Source organism: Coregonus lavaretus (genome assembly GCF_964263955.1).
Source record: "Coregonus lavaretus genome assembly, chromosome: 13".
NCBI classification, from domain to species: Eukaryota; Metazoa; Chordata; class Actinopteri; order Salmoniformes; family Salmonidae; genus Coregonus; species Coregonus lavaretus.
In genome coordinates this window covers 45,277,629-45,291,359 of record NC_140000.1, presented here as the reverse complement: position 1 = coordinate 45,291,359, position 13,731 = coordinate 45,277,629, and the positions used below count along the sequence as shown (strand labels likewise).

Genomic DNA, 13,731 nt, shown 5'->3' with positions numbered 1-13,731 from the left:
TTGTATCCCCCGCAAGAATGTGTCTCGGCCAGAATGACTGGCTGCTCCCCACATACTCCCCTTTAACCAGTACCACCCCGGTCGTCAGATACCCCTGTGAAAACCCATGGAGCTGGAGGGACCTTGGGATTCCAGCAGTAACCCAGGAGTTTTTAGTTCACGGTCAGAGTCATGGACCAGTGTTGACCCTGACTCTGTGTCCAGGGTGGTCTGCTATTTGGGTCACCCAACCCCCCCCCCCCCCCCCACTCTCATCAAATCTATGTTTGTCTCTATTTGATTCATTTTCAATGAATTTCATGAAAAGCTAGTTGATCGGTGTTAAAGGGACATACAGGGCTGTACTGGGTTTATTATTTATTTATGGAATCCCTTATGCACTGTTTGAATGGTCTCCATAGAAAGACCATCATTGGCCTCCAAGACTTCCATCTTGTTCTTAATTGCTCTTATGCGTGGCTTTAAAGCTACAGTCTGTGATTGGTGCATCAATTGTTGGACTTTACATGTAATGATCGCCTATATAGCCATTCATTCTTAAAGAATATACTTTAAAATGCCTCATGACCTTAGTTAAGCTGTCTTACCCCATCAGAACCCAAGATATAAGCTTGGTTTACTCCACTGTTTTGTGAACAATGTAACTGTAAACAAACACTGTGGGTTTAAAATAGGTTAAAACTATATTAACTATTGGCTAGGCAGCGTTTTGTTTTTCAAATCATAGACTGTAGCTTTCAAAAATATATACTACTGTCGTTGTCACTTTTCATATCTGATTGCCTGGCTGAGAATGCATGTGTCTGAGATCTACAGTTGTTTGAGTTACGTCTTTAATTTATCTTGCCGAAGTTCAAACACTTGCTTTGATACGCCTGCCCTGCATTCATGTGAAATGCGGATTTCATTTTTGCTCCTCTCACACCCCTTCCCTCACACACTTGTGCGTAGCCTACATCCAAATACTTCCGGGGAGGGGACCTCTGCAGTCCTTGAGGCAAAGAGCAATGTCACTGCAAGCCTCTCTCCTCCCAGTTCTCTGTGTCTCTACAGCAGGCCTTTTGGGCCACTGTGACGTCAACCAACCAACTGCTCTTCAGGAATCACCTGGCTCTGCCTGAGAACCAAGGCTCTCATGTCAAAATACTGTGGACACGAGCTTCCAACCTTATCTAAAACAACCCTTCCCTTACACTTTTGCAACCTTAACAGAGAGGTCTAAAGATTTTAGTGGCACATTGGAGTACTGCAGGGGAGTTTCATATTGCAGTGTAACTGTTAAACAGATTTCCGAAGTTTACAAGCGTCAGTTGAGGTTATATTCAGGATTGATGGACGTTTTCTCTAAAGGGCAGCAGCTACCTACCTGTACACCTACTAGTGATGTGCAACAGGAATTTACTTTTTTAGGATGGATTATTATTGGCCATACAATGAATCTGTCACACGGTGTAGTGGCCTGGATCAAATCTCCCTTTCCTAACTTGTTGTAATGAGAATCTATGTAGTGGAAGTAAATGATATTGTTTGGCTATTGGTTAAATAGTGGTTTCAGAGATCAGACTAAAGCCTTGTTGCCGTTGTGACTGCATGTGGTATTACATGAAAACATTATGGGATAGTTATTGACATTGGTAAAAGTAAATACAAAAAAATAATCTGATACATTGTTCTGATAAAAGTGAGGCAAATATGTATTTAATAAGTTCAATGTGAGTTCATTTGAACAGCTAAATCCTCATGTCAACATACCAGGATGTGAAGTGGAACTGACCTGTGTGTGTGTGTGTGTGTGTGTGTGTGATTGCGTGTGTGTGTGTGTAAGAGTCTTGCACGCCCTCCCTCAAAGTCAACAAGATGTCAAAGGTGCACCTTATCAGAGATCTTGAAAATATTGAAAGTAGTGCTGCTTGTGGAAAGTTAAAGTTTGCTATCTTAAAGTAGCCTATAAAATGCTGTCTTTCCTATGTCTGAGCATGGTAACGGGTTAGTGAGGCAATTAAAAGCTGTAAGCCTAAAGGTTCATATTCTGTTCCCTATCAGACTTGACCAAAACATACGACCGCAATAAATTCTAGTTCTTTTTTTAATGATTTGGGAATTGTGTCAATTAACTTCAGCAGAGAACACATCCTGTTATCATGCTCTGATAACTCTTAAAGCTGTCTGAAGCCCACCAAGCTTGATTGGGAGTGTGTCTGCATGTGTTTCCCTTGTGTGTTTCGGCAAAATGTTCTCTCTCTTGGTTTTGTACCCCTGCACTAAGGGGAGTGAGCTTCCACCTATGCCCCTCCTCTCTGTTAACATATACCTCACCTTCTGCCTTAGTTTTAATTTGTTATGACGATTGTAAAATAGTAGACTTCTGCAATCATTTATTTCTGAAAAACTGATGAGGCTACATAAGAATACTGATATATTGAAAATGTTTTTCCTTTTATTTTTGTACGTATGTGCTGTGCACAGCATTCTACTGTATTCCTGAGATACCAATAAACGTTTGTTTTATACATGTTGTTTTCTTGGTTTCTTATTGAGCTCTGGGCTCTATGGGTTTGTTAAAGGTGACAGAGAAGAATGTACACGTCACCTAGGACGAGATCAACTTGATCTCATCCTAGCATCTCACTCACAAAGATGAGTGACTTACCAAACATATAGTGTGTGATGCACACTGACCAGTGCACCATGCCCTCTATAGCCTATTGCAATACTTCAAGTGATATACTATTTGAAGGATCTGGGGCACTGCTCCGCAAAAGGTGACCCCTGAACCCCCTTATAGAATGTTAACACTTATGTTGAAGGACCAACAACAAAGGCAAATCTGCAGTAGTTTACGCATGGAAAAGTGTCTAACATGAAATCATAAGGTCTGAAGATTAGATTAGATCAACTTTATTGTCCCACCAGTGGGAAATGCATTTAGTCAGGTGCATAAAAAGACAAAGTACTTACAACATATAAACAGAATAACACACAATAAAATTCATTTGAAAGTGCAATAGGCTACCTATTTGAAATAAGATAGTTATGACTTCTCATTTTATTTTTATTTGGTCCCACACTAGAAACCCCTGTGCCATCCATATTGTGGCATAAATTACCTTGTGGTTCCCTCTGCTGGTCAAACTCTGTAATGGTGGAACTGTTTGTGATGGACAGCTGGCACCAATGACCATACTTTATGTAAGGGGTCCATTCATCATCACATATGCACAGTGTAATGTTAATTTGCAGCTTAATTAGTATTATTCAGGCATGGATTTATGTTTTTATAATGAAATAGAAAATACTAGAGAGAAATACAACACTAAATAAGATCAGTGTTTTTAAATGGTCAAATATGTATCTAAGTCTAAGATGTTGTCTTATCATTAATTCGAACAGTTTGTAACATAATGTTCAATTACTATCATAAAATTACGTTTTCAAAACATTGGAAAGGTGTTGGGAATAGATTGTATCGATTAGGGACAGGAAACCATGGGAATTGGTTGTATAGATTTTCTATAACCTTAGAAAATGGGTAAAACTCGATTCAATAAAGGGCGTATCCTTGACTCAGTGTTTTCAACGTGAAATGATTAATATTTTTCTATATCTATTATAGGTAATAATAATATGCTTACTGGACAGAGGGGTATATTGCACACACTGAGATGACAGAGGGTATGTGAGTCCAAGGATCATGATTATGAACGTTTTGATGTGTGAAAAAAAATACGTCACTTTTGTACAGACATTGTTCAAAGAGACTACTACGTTATTTGGTGACCAATACCTTTAGACAAACAGTCAGGTGGAGATGCACCCGCTTCCTTCCGCGGAGAGAAAGACCCACATCTGCGTTGGAGGCGAGCGCTGCGTAGGCTAAAGGATGTGAGCAGGAGTGGCACTTCGGTCCCTTTAAATAGAGCCGTTCTCAAACTTTGGACCATCAGATCAGCTGAAGTTTGCAAACAGTTTGCTGCAGAACTCACAGCTACATCCGAAATCTCTGGGATACATTTTCGGTGTTCTTTGGGGAAAAGATGGAAATAACCAAGAAATCTAGGATGAGGGACGCCGTCCTTGTGCTCCTACTGGCTGTTCTTCAGGGATTTCGACTTGTGGATGCTCTTCCAAACCCATCACCTCTCCTGGGATCCAACTGGGGGAATCCAAGAAGATACGTACACCTGCAGACGTCTTCAGACGTGAACAATTTCTACCTTGAGATCCGTTTAAATGGCCACGTGCGCAAAACTACACTTCGAAGCTCATACAGTAAGTTCACATTACATTTTTGGCGTTTCGTTTTGAAATACATTTTGTTTTAAGTTTTTGTCTTTAATCTGCTTCTATAGGCTAACACAATTCATTTCCTCGACAGGTGTGATTTTATTAAAGGCGGAAACAAGAGAGCGCGTGGCAATACTTGGAATCAAAAGTAACCGCTATCTATGCATGGATGCCCTGGGAAACCCTTTCAGCTCTGTAAGTAAATGCTAATTTTCATGATTAATTTCATTGAAATACATGTTTTCTTAACATTTAGAATAAGACTCGTGAGATAATTGAATGGCACTTTTTACTAATTTGAACCATTTCTGACATAAACCAAAAATGCGCTTTTACGCACGGATTTCAGACCACTTTTTTGTTTTTGTTTTTTTGTTTAGCACTCAAGCAACACTTAAACAATTAAGTTAATGGATGTACGTTTCTATATTGCGTTTTTACGTAAACCTATGAATGTATCTGTTTACAGACCGTTTGCCACAAGGAAGACTGTATTTTTAACCACAAGCTATTGGAAAACCACCGCGACGTGTACTACTCTTGCAGAACTGGTATTCTGCTCAACTTGGAAGGGGCAAAGCAAGTGTACACTGTGGGTCAGAATCTACCACATACCTCCCTCTTCCTATCAGAGAAGAACACGGTGCCCCTGGAGCGCCTCTTGCACCGGGAGAAGAGAAACCGGGTGGTTGACCCTTCTGATCCGTACAACATGCTGGATCAGACGGAGGAGGATGAGGACTCCCGGGCTATGCCGGAGCTGGATGACACCTTGGAGACAAACCAGGAGGCTGAACTCCCCGAGGGCCGCAACATCTCCAGGGAGACCCCCCAGTCTCCCTCCGACGACCCGTGGAACGTGCATTCCCTAAACCCCCCTCCCAGCCCCCGTATCATGAATGCAATGGTGGGATAAGTGGACAGAACACTTGCCATTGTACAGCTGGGTTTAAGAATGTAAGTTGTGTGCGCGTTCACGTTGGGTCTTTTCCAGCTGGTCTGGAAAGAAACCCCAATTATTACAGTTGTGAAAGTCTAACCGTGACAGGGTTATTAGTGCATATTAGTCATTTGTATATAGTCATAAGATGGAAAATTGTATTTAGTTGATTCTTCATTATAGCACAGTAGCTAGTGAGTATGTAACTATTGGTTTCCGTGCTTTTTAATTCTATGATGCAAATTCTGCACTTGAGTGCGCTCTGTTTACGGGGAGGATTCTTATGAGAATCATGCTGAAACCCGAAATATTTGTGCATATTTTTTGAAGAAAAAAAGGGAGTTGAGCTGAAGTCACTTTATAAAATGTTCTACAATGGAAGAAGCCTACAAGAAAATACTCTGGTTATCAAATCAAATCAAGCTTTATTTATACAGCACATTTCAGACAAGGAATGCAACACAATATGCTTTACAGGAATAAATAAATAAAAAACAATGAAAATAAAAGCTGAAATATTTACTACACAACAAACATAATATAAAAACAAAAGAATGACACAAACGGAACAACTAAAAAGCACCCAAAGGAAAAGCAAAGCTAAAATATGTGTTTTAAGATCTCTTTTAAATATGTCCACAGTTTCGGCCCCCCTCAGGTTGTCTGGCAGGCTATTCCGGAGGCTGGGGGCATAATAACTAAAGGCTGCCTCTCCATGCTTCTTGGTCCTAGGCTTTGGGATAGTTAAAAGGCCAGTGCCAGAGAACCTGAGGGACATACTGGGTACATAACTTAAAAGCATGTCTGACATGTAGTGGGGTGCACAATCGTGGATGGATTTAAAAACCAATAGAATAATCTTAAAATGAATTCTAAAACTCAAAGGCAGCCAGTGCAGAGACCTTAAAACCGGTGTAATGTGTGCTCTCCGTCTGGTCTTGGTCAGTACCCGTGCTGTAGCATTCTGCATGTTTTGCAGTTGACCAATGGCTTTCTTGGGTAGACCAGACAGGAGAGCATTACAGTAGTCAAGCCTTCTTGTAATGAAAGCATGGATGAGTCTCTCTGTATCAGCCTGAGCGAGAAACAGCCACACCTTGGCAATATTCCTCAGGTGGTAAAAAGCTATTTTGGCCACATTCCTAATGTGTGATTCGAAATTTAGTTCAGAATCTAAAATAACACCTAGGTTTTTTACCTGGTGTTTTATCTTTATTGCCCGTGAATTAAAATGTGCGGCTAGATTCTCTCTCTGGGCTTTGGCTCCAACAATAAGTACCTCCGTTTTGTCTTGATTTAGCTGGAGGAAGTTGTGAGCCATTCAAGTATTTAAATCAATAATACAGTCTAATAATTTATCCGTGGAGCTAAAATCCTCTAGTGACACAGAAATGTAAAGTTGTGTATAATCTGCGTAGCAGTGAACATCAATTATTTGCTTTCTGATAATGCCTCCAAGGGGTAACATATTTAAACTGAACAGTACCAGACCCAAAATCGAATGTTGTGGAACGCCACATGTGATATGTATTTTCTTTGAGTTATATTCACCAGGGTTCGACCGGTTAAATAGGTCCTAAACCAATTTAGAACTGGACCGGAGAGGCCAACCCACCTCTCCAGTCTGTCCAGAAGGACATCATGGTCAACAGCGTCGAATGCAGAACTTAAATCTAAGAGTACAAGGACAGATTATGATAATGAAACTTAAACACATTCCATCTAAAATTAGGCCTACTACAATGTTGAATATGCCAGTAGGCCTATATGTTATAGGACACTTTATTGCAGTGAGACATTTCATTTAAAACAGGAATGAATGGTAGGCCTATACCCTACAGGGTATTAGAACAAATATAAATGACAGGTTGGTAATAGGTGCTGGCCAGCAAAAGCAAGCAACAAAGCCAATCCCAAGAAAGTTGAAAGAAAGTATTTATTTATTTAAATCTATCCATTTATTGTTATTTATAGTATTTATATGGATGCTTAACAGTTAAAGAGGAATTCTGAGTTAGCCTATGTTGGGATATAGCTTCCGTTCCCCCAGAAAAATGGATGTGGGGACTCAGCTCAGGCGTTTGTTTTATGCCTGCTACATTAGATTAATTGTGAGTAGGCTGTGTGTGAGTATTGGTGACATTTATCTAGAAAAAATAAATTATTATGAACAAAATATGACTTTTTCCAATGTATTTATATAATTTTATTATATTTTAGATAAATATTTTAGTACTTCAGGATGAAAAACTGTATACCTGAGATCCCCATGATGTCACAATAGCAAGCTAATGTAGTTCTGGGTGGAGAAAAAGGAGCACTCGGTTTTGTTTCGGAATCGTCTAAATCGACTTGATATTGACAGTAATCTACAAGGTAGGGACTTTGTAATTATATAAATTACAACAAATCCCATATTCAGAAATATAAGATGTTTCATGTGTTATTTTGCTTATGTTTAGAGCTTGCAAGAAAGGCATTTCACTGTACTTGTGCATTTTACATTAAACTTGAAACTTGCTGTGTGAGACTGTTTGAAAGGTTAGCAATCGCACCAGTTGACATAAAGTTGGCTACAGTCATGGCTAACAGGCAAACAAGCTGATGGCTATCGAGAAATCAAACAAATAAATTAGACGGCAATTCACCATATTCCCTATAATTGACTACTTCAATATCTAACTTGCTTGCTTATCACTGTGATTAACATAAGAATAATAACAGCCTCTACCCAATATCTGTGCAGATAACGAATGCATTGAGGAGCAAGATTCATTGTACAAAATAAGGGAGAGGGTTGGGGAGGGTTGTGTGTTTTTTGGGGGGGCACAGGGGAGGGCAGTGCATTTCTTCCCTGGTTTACATTTGCTCTTCTTCTCATATTTTCTCTATAAACAATGGATTTACTTACTTTTGATATTATCATAATACAGTTTAGAAACATTTGAGAAGGTTTGGTGTGGTATGGCTATTATTAAGCTTTAGGTACTGCAGGTCTATGATATGAAGGCAGTGTGCCCCGGCGCTCCAACTGACTCCGACAGTTGAACTTGAGGTGAGGAAGACTGTTTCAGGTTTACCAGAGTTACTCCTATAATCTAACAATATAATGCTTATCTTTATACAAAATATTTGGATCGAAAATGAATGAATTACCCTCTGTAAGTCCCATATTTGTATAGCAGACGCAGTAGCCATCTGACAAGAAATGCATGTCAGTGTCGTAGCATGCCACCGGCATATCTCTATCTCTCTGGGGTTAGGCCTAAGCTTCTCTTCCTTTATATAGAATATATATACACTACTGTTCAAAAGTTTGGGGTCACTTAGAAGTTTCCTTGTTTTCGAAAGAAAAGCAATTTTTTTGTCTATTAAAATAACATCAAATTGATCAGAAATACAGTGTAGACATTGTTAATGTTGTAAATGGCTATTGTAGCTGGAAACGGCTGATTTTTAATGGAATATCTACATAGGCGTACAGAGGCCCATTATCAGCAACCATCAGTCCTGTGTTCCAATGGCACATTGTGTTTGCTAATCCAAGTTTATCAGTTTAAAAGGCTAATTGATCATTAGAAAACCATTTTGCAATTATGTTAGCACAGCTGAAAACTTTTGTGCTGATTAAAGAAGCAATAAAACTGTCCCTCTTGAGACTAGTTGAGTATCTGGAGCATCTGCAATTGTGGGTTCAATTACAGGCTCAAAATGGCCAGAAACAAATAACTTTCTTCTGAAACTTGTCAGTCTATTCTTGTTCTGAGAAATGAAGGCTATTCTATGCGAGAAATTGCCAAGAAACTGAAGATCTTGTACAACGCTGTGTACTACTCCCTTCACAGAACAGCGCAAACTGGCTCTAACCAGAATAGAAAGAGGAGTGGGAGGCCCCATTGCACAACTGAGCAAGAGGACAAATACATTAGAGTGTCTAGTTTGAGAAACGGACGCCTCACAGGTCCTCAACTGGCAGCTTCATTAAATAGTACCTGCAAAACACCAGTCTCAACGTCAACAGTGAAGCTGCGACTCCGGGATGATGACCTTCTAGGCAGAGTTGCAATGAAAAAGCTATTTCTCAGACTGCCAATCTTAATCTTTTCTTTTTATTGGCCAGTCTGAGACATGGCTTTTTCTGTGACCAACAGATGCATATCTGTATTCCCAGTCATGTGAAATCCATAGATAAGGGTCTAATGAATTTATTTAAAGCCAGCTCTGATTTTAGTGTAATGAAACAGGCAGGAAGAGTGAGCTCGTCTGTGGTGGTTGGCGAACCCTCAACCTAGCCCTGCGTGGCATCGACTGTGCCACAAAAGCATGCTGAAGTGGCAAAGTTGATATCCACGTTTATAAACACAGGGTCGCTACAGTTATTGTTATTTGTGTCGTAAACATTATTTTGAGTGAATTCTATGAGGGGGACGGTGTTTAATTTATTTTAAAGTACAAGGGGAGGGTCATGTGGAAATATTTATAACTTTTTTTATGACACCTTGAGTTGGACCAGGCCCTCCCCCCTAATACATTTAGATCTGTCCCTTAAGGAGCCTAACATTACCATTACTCCTTGAGGGACAACAACCTTTTGTTGTTTTCAGAAGTAGACAGGCTCTGGCAGTCCAAAACAGCCAAATACTCCATCTAAACATGAATCAATTCTCAATTGCGTTACGTTTCCCCCCTTGTTCATTCAATATAATCTATAAAAGGTTAAGCTGACCCTAAATCAGCACTCCCACTCTGAGACACTTCTGCGCTATCCCAATGAAGAAAAAAACAAGCGCGCATAATTTAGCTGAAAATAATAGTAGACTACATAATATATCACAAAACAATAAGTGTAAACTGTTTTACAGTGCCAGAGAGGGTCCAAACATATGGGAGTGAGGCAAGAAAAGAGGTCAGAGAAGGCAGAGTCAGGCAGAGAGGAGAGAGGGAGTGAGAAGCAGAGAGGAGAGAGGGAGTGAGAAGCAGAGAGGAGAGAGGGATTGAAAAGCAGAGAAGAGAAAGAGTGAAGAGAGGTAGAGAATAGATCAGGAACACAATTATGGCTGAACTTACATTGGAGAACACTGACCACAAAAGATACCAACAAAAATTACAACTTTGCATTGAAGACCCATACAGTTTACAAGAAGGGTGGTATACAGACCCCAACAAATTACCTCCTGTTCAATATATGTCCATATATAATTACCTAATTAATACCTCTGGTCCCTGCACAGGTGAAGCGTTACATGCGTACAAATCACTTGATGAATACAATTACTATGTGTGTGGTCATCTAAAGAGCATCAGGCCATGACTTATCTGAAGAAAGCCCAGTTACATTTGCGGCAGCCACAGTGGACCCAGGCCAGAGAGTCAGTGAACTGCCATACAAACCTTGGGTGTGTCTAGACACGAAGAATGGCTATGTAGTGGCAACCCACTGCACTTGTGCTGCAGCTTCATAGTTCCTGTTTTGTTTGCTGTTGAGGGGTGCACACAAGCCACTGCCAATAGAGAGTTCTCATGCACTGACATTAGGTGTCTGTGGAAAGGCTATCAGAAGAGAAATGTAACAAGCTGTGCAGCAGAAAACCTAGACATGTCACACCCAAGGCATGGCAAGGAGGTCACCTGCAAATGTAGGAAACAGCTAAATCCACCAGGCCTCTCCAATTATTTAATAAGGAACAGCAGGAAGCTCTTGCTCAGCTACATCAGATTCTGCCCGTCAGCAGTGGTTTTAGTCAGGAGTGAGAGTGATACAGTCACGGCCTCTGAGTCAGAAGATGAACTATACCCAATGGCAATGTTCGTTAAAAAAAATTTGGGCACCAAGCAAATTTCAGGTCTGCTGAGCGCAAACTTTAAAGTTGTAAATATTCTGTGCAACTTCTGCCGCACATTTACTGTGAACACTGAGGCTGTATCCGCTTTAAGTTACAGTTATAACAGTGGCCAAGTAGGCCAATTGTGCCTATTTGATCATAATGTCTAGAAATGCATATGTTTTGTGCTCTTGTAGGAAGCAACCACTCCCCCATTGATGACTAGAAATTAGCAATAACTGGGCTAATAACTAAATTACTAGCAAAGAATATGAACAAATGTGCACACGTGGCTACATGTTTTGATCTCAAAACAAGCACTTCTACTCTCGACCACTCATGCTGTAAACACAGTACAGTTCAAAGTGAACGGAACAGATCCATATATGGCAATGGTCTATTTGCATATAGGGATACTGCAGCTCTGATTGGTTATGGCGCACCGGTCTGTGTAGAGTGTGGGCCTGAGTCGTGTCTGTCAATGCAATAGAATCCTACTCCAATTGCACTCTGCCTACTAGAAAATCTCTTGCATAGTTCATTTTGCGTAGTAAGTCTTGCATAGTTCATTTTGTTTCGGTATGTTGCATTGAAAGTTGCTAATATTGCGTTGATTCGATCACAATTCCCACAGTAGAGGGAAACATTGATAGTGTTAACTAAAGGGGAAAACTAGAAAACTAAGTGAAGTTCAATCTCGTGCTTCTCTGCGCAGGCTGATATTTCTTCTGTGTGGCAGCCCCGGGGATCTTAGAGGGAACATTGCCCACCAGTCCCATACAGGTTGGCCCAAGTTATTCCCAGAAGGAAAGTCCCTATTCCCCAACCTTCAACAGGGTGATTGCACAAGGTCATTCACTACAACAGTGAGTCAGCTGTGAAGACCATCATGTAGTATGACACTGTTAGCATTTCCCATGTGCCCGCAGTGAAATGGGACATTGAGCATAAGGAAACTACAAGAAAGGAATGCTGTCGGCAGATGACAGACCAGCACATCAACTTTCACCTGAAACCCTCAGGCCTAGTTGTTTACCATGCCCTACCCTTCCTATCTGATTCGCCTGATGGGATTTCCTGGACGACTGCCATGGGTATACGGTCCTCGAGATCAAGTGTCCCCACAAATACAAGGACTTGCCTCCAATGGACATAGTTCAACTGGAGGATCCTGCATTTTGCCTGGACACAAATGGGTTGAAGAGAACACACCAGTAATTCACTCAAGTTCAAACACAACTGCAACTAAAAGTAAAAGTATAAACCATTTCAAATTCCTTATATTAAGCAAACCAGACGGCACAATTTTCTTGTTTTTTATTTATCTATGGATAGCCAGGGGCACACTCCAACACTCAGACATAATCTACAAACGAAACATTTGTGTTTAGTGAGTCCACCAGATCAGAGGCAGTAGGGATGACCAGGGATGTTCTCTTGATAAGTGTGTGAATTGGACCATTTTCCTGTCAAAATGTAAGGAGTACTTTTGGGTGTCAGGGTAAATATATGGAGTAAAAAGTACATCATTTTCTTTAGGAATGTAGTGAAGTAAAAGTAAAAGTTGCCATAAATATAAATAGTAAAGTAAAGTACAGATACCCCAAAAAACGACTTAAGTAGTACTTTAAAGTATTTTTACTTAAGTACTTTACACCACTGTGTGTAGGAATCCAAAGTAAGACAGGACAATGGTTGTACAATGCGTGTAGGAGGTAACCTAAACAAGAAGTGGCAGTGTTAATTCTACACATGAGTCAAGAGTATACAAAGTTACCCCCTCAAGGGGTAAGATTGGACTGTAGACTAGAGTAAGTCTAGCTCCCCCAGTCATCATCACCTATACACACAGTGTAGTGTTAATTTGGAGCTTAATCAGTATTATTCAGGCATGGATTTGTGTTTTTATTATGAAATAGAAAATACTAGATATAAATACTACACTAAATTAGATCAGTGTTTTTAAATGGTCAAATATTGATCTAAGCTAAGATGTTATCTTTTCATTTAATTTGAACAGATTGTACCATAATGTTAAATTATTATCATAAAATTCAGTTTTCAAAACATTGGAAAGGTGTTGGGAATAGGTTGTATCGACTAAGGCTAGGAAACCTTGGGAATTGGTTGTATAGATTATCAATAGCTTTATAAAATGGGTAAAACTGGATTCAATAAAGTGCTTATCCTTGACATCAGTGTTTTCAATGTGACATTATTCATATGTTTCTATATCTCTAAAAAAGATCTAGGTCTATTATAATATGCTTACTGGACAGAGGGGTATATGCACACACTGTGACGACATGTGTGATTTAAAGATTAGTCCAAGGATCATGATTATGAAAGTGCTGATGTTTGAAGAAAAAAAAAAAAAACGTCACTTTTGTACAGACATTGCTCAATGAGACTACTACGTTATTTGGTGACCAATACCTTTAGACAAACAGTCAGGTGGAGATGCACCCGCTTCCTTCCGCCGAGAGAAAGACCCACATCTGCGTTGGGGGCGAGCGCTGCGTAGGCTAAAGGATGTGAGCAGGAGTGGCACTTCGGTCCCTTTAAATAGAGCCGTTCTCAAACTTTGGACCATCAGATCAGCTGAAGTTTGCAAACAGCTTGCTGCAGAACTCACAGCTACATCCGAAATCTCTGGATACATTTTCGGTGTTCTTTGGGGAAAAG

At 40.1% G+C, this 13,731-nt stretch overlaps 1 protein-coding gene across 1 annotated transcript; it reads left to right on the top strand.

Moving 5' to 3' along the window:
• Window positions 1-4,034: 4,034 nt before the first annotated feature.
• Window positions 4,035-5,200, top strand: LOC311139667 (fibroblast growth factor 23-like; the record flags this gene model as incomplete). Its single annotated transcript, XM_084174589.1, has 3 exons — window positions 4,035-4,269; window positions 4,376-4,479; window positions 4,754-5,200. The coding sequence occupies 3 exons, from the start codon at window positions 4,035-4,037 to the stop codon at window positions 5,198-5,200; spliced, it is 786 nt and encodes a 261-aa protein (XP_084030715.1).
• Between the last annotated feature and the right edge of the window lie 8,531 nt (window positions 5,201-13,731).